Genomic DNA, 3,248 nt, shown 5'->3' on the forward strand with positions numbered 1-3,248 from the left:
TTGCTGTATAATACTCGGTTTAATATGAGCATTTTCTTAAGGTAAAAGATGATGGAATCCATGAATGGCCGCCATTTTGTTTATTTTGCCTTATCACTTCGAGTTTTTGGCGGCACGAATCTCAGAAACTTCAAAGTTTTCGTGCATGAAACTGTAATGACATGTATGCTCTAGTGCAGGAAAAGAGCGATTATAATTTGGCACACGAAATCCTTTTAGTTTCTTAAATTTGTGCCGCCAAAAATTAGCGGCCATTTGTGGATTCCATTAATTTTCACCTTAAATCTCAAAATCAAAATATAAATATCTTGTTCTTTTTTTGCTGAACTCATTTCACAAAGACTGATTTTAAAACGTAAAAAAAAAATCTTCAATTTTTTATATTCTTATAAATGTTTACACCTGCGGCCAAGAAAATAGCACCATAGGCGGATTTTAATTTTAATTAGCCAACTTTTACATGATTTAATTTCGTTTTGTTATAATCAATTAAGCTGAAATTGTTATGAAGAACCAAACTATGGTGAAGTTTGCGTGTACGAAAAATAATTTAAAATGAGAATCTTGAAATATCTCTAATTTAAAAAATGCTATTATTTTAAGCATTTTTAACCATATTGTCAATTTCCGGCAGGAGTTTCAAAAAAGTTTCAAAAAGGCTTTTGTTCGCGCTAAATTCAGCATATTTGTGGTTCTGTGCCAAATTTCAGTTCAATTGATCATAACAGAACAAAGTAAAGCATGTCAAATTTGGTTACATTAACAAAATTTGCCCTTTGGTGCTTTTTTATTGACCGCAGGTGTAAGTGTTTTTTTTATATTTTATATTTAAAGTATTATTTGTTCCCAACATTTCATCCTTTGACGATAACTAAATTTAAAAAATGCTAAACGACTTACAAATTAAAAAAAAAGACATCATTATAACATGACCCGCTCCTCTCCAAAATACGACTCCACCCTTTTTTTTACCAAAAAAATGTTTTATCCTTGAATAAAAATGTATATGTGACAAGTTTGAGTGGCTAAATATTTTTGGCCAGCTAGAATTAATAAATACCCCACTGTGCGTCGGGATTTTCTGGAGCTGCCTCCCTAGCATCGGTAGCGTTGCTACTCAGTACAGAAAATAAGACAAGAAAAAAAAGTAGAAAAATGCTTGCTTAAGGTGAATGTGAGCAAATTTAAATATGAAAATGGTTATTTCCGAGACATCACTTCAGATTGCAAAAATTACTCGTCGATGTTTTCGTTTATTATTTCATTCAAATTTGGATTCGTCGTTTTGTGCTTAATTTTAACACGATGAGAGCTTTTACCAATCTGAAATGAAATGTCTGAGATAACCATTTTTGAAATTTTCATTTACTCACTAGGTCTCTTTCACCTTAATCGTTACCAAGAAGTCATTGAAGTTTCTCCTTGGCACTCCTAGGGTCATCCTGTCCATTCTCCTAAGGAATGTTTCGTTTTGCATAATGATGCTATCTCTGTTTCTATCATGAGGATTTTCTCTGCGTAGTGTACACATGTGTGTGTTTATTTAGATTTGTTTCTACAATTTATGTATTTACTTTTGTTGAAAAAAACAGTCGCTACCTACCAAAACTTTTATTAACCAAAGTTCAGCGTGTTGTTGACATAATCTACATTTTGATTAGCCTGATTAATCACTGTAAGCAAATAAAAACACAATAATCATCTTGTGGTACGTGGAATCAAGTAATGTTACTCACCAATAATTTTACCATTGTCCGTTGCCCTGTTTGTACTATCCCCATTGGTTATCGTTTGATCGTATCGATTTCCAATGCATTCCATGGTCATCCTTTGGGCCAGCGTACACTTGTCACAGGGAACTACATTCCGCACGTCGGCTATACATTGTGCCGCACTTTGATTGAAATCATCTTCATATCCACCGCACGCAACGTAGAACCGCTCCATGTTAAGCCCTTGCACGTCGTTGTACATTCCACTTCTGATCTGATAGCACCGGAACAGGCATCGTGTTTCCTGTAGGAGATACTCGGAATCCGCCAACAGCTCCTGCATCCGTTCCTCTGAGTGACCGAGCATGGCTCCACAATCCTTAATGATCTGCTGTTTTTGCAAAGCGGTAGTGCGTACGAACTTTGGCTCATCCTGGATCACCTGACCGAACTGATCCAGGTAGCACTGCACGGCCTCAGACGCTCGAAGGCACACCCTGTCCGGAGTAGCCGTCAACTCTTGAGCATGCAGACATCTCTGGGTACGGTTGCTGTTGCATCGATCGCTAGGATCCGGTTTATAGAAACGGTCGTAAACTGAAAGAATTCCAACTGTGTCGTTCCAGTCCCGAGTGATCAACGTTGTGCAACGAGCAAGACATTGGTCCGTAGTACCATATAGGGTACATTCTCTACTAGCCCTTTGAAGGCTCTTTAGGACGATCTTATGGTGGTCGCAAAATGCGATGGTTGTCAGGGCTAGGAGCACCAGGAAAATTCCGAATCGCTGCATTTCTGTTCAATGTTTTCTGTATTCCCGGTCAACACACAACTGTAAGCAGCCATGCAATTGAGCGGCCATTTAAGAGTTCACGCTTGAGACGCTATGGTGCCTTCAGTCACGTATTGCATTATTTGGAGGGTTGTTTACCATGGAATTTCCTCCCCTGTCGACCGTTGCGATACGGGAAACTGAGAAAAGTCACGTTGAGGTTTGTTTTATGGAAACGTTATTTATTTATAAATATGTTTATCTAATTTATTTGTAAACCTACGAACCAGGAATGAAAATTCTTGTTTATGCGTCAGTCAGGTGAGATCTACGCGTACTACAGGGATCAAAGGAAGGGAATTGTTTTTTGTTTGTTTTTTTTTTTTTTTATTTGAACCCATTGGCGTAGCTAGACAATTTATCTGGAGGGAGCCTAGCTAGTTCTGGAGGGGGCCTGGCCCCCTGGCACCCTCATTAGCTACGCCAATGTTTGAATCTTTTTTTTTACTAAAATTATGAAAGAACAGACTTAATGAATTATTTCACAAGAAGTGAAATTAAGGGAATGCGATTTATCGACTTATTCCGTTTATTTTGCCCCCTAATGTAACTGTTAGTGAAGCTGTTTCGGCTATTTTTTTTTTATTCGTTTCGTTGTGCTTAGAGCTTGGATTTCAAAATGGCATCAAACAAGAGTTTCTGGTCCCTAAACGTTACCCCGATTCAATATTGAGGGGTATTTGACAGAATTTCTAAGTTTTTCC

At 37.6% G+C, this 3,248-nt stretch overlaps 1 protein-coding gene across 1 annotated transcript; it reads right to left on the bottom strand.

The window, feature by feature from the left end:
• Positions 1-1,614: 1,614 nt before the first annotated feature.
• On the bottom strand, positions 1,615-2,505 carry LOC135701085 (general odorant-binding protein 45-like). Its single transcript, XM_065221798.1, has 2 exons — positions 1,737-2,505; positions 1,615-1,673 (listed from the first exon to the last, which is right to left on the bottom strand). Exons 1-2 carry the CDS (start codon positions 2,503-2,505, stop codon positions 1,615-1,617), a joined length of 828 nt encoding a protein of 275 aa, XP_065077870.1.
• Positions 2,506-3,248: the final 743 nt, after the last annotated feature.

The sequence above is a fragment of the Ochlerotatus camptorhynchus genome, unplaced genomic scaffold, assembly GCF_037179485.1.
Source record: "Ochlerotatus camptorhynchus isolate MF236.1 unplaced genomic scaffold, CSIRO-AGI_Acam_v1.1 ptg000149l, whole genome shotgun sequence".
Lineage (NCBI taxonomy): Eukaryota > Metazoa > Arthropoda > Insecta > Diptera > Culicidae > Ochlerotatus > Ochlerotatus camptorhynchus.

What these genes read in the sequence shown, in the direction of transcription:
- LOC135701085 (XM_065221798.1), bottom strand. Translation starts at nt 2,505, where the DNA reads ATGCAGCGATTCGGAATTTTCCTGGTGCTCCTAGCCCTGACAACCATC. An exon ending in GGACAATGGTAAAATTATTG is followed by an intron (nt 1,674 to 1,736) that starts GTGAGTAACATT and finishes ATTTGCTTACAG; the next exon opens with TGATTAATCAGGCTAATCAA.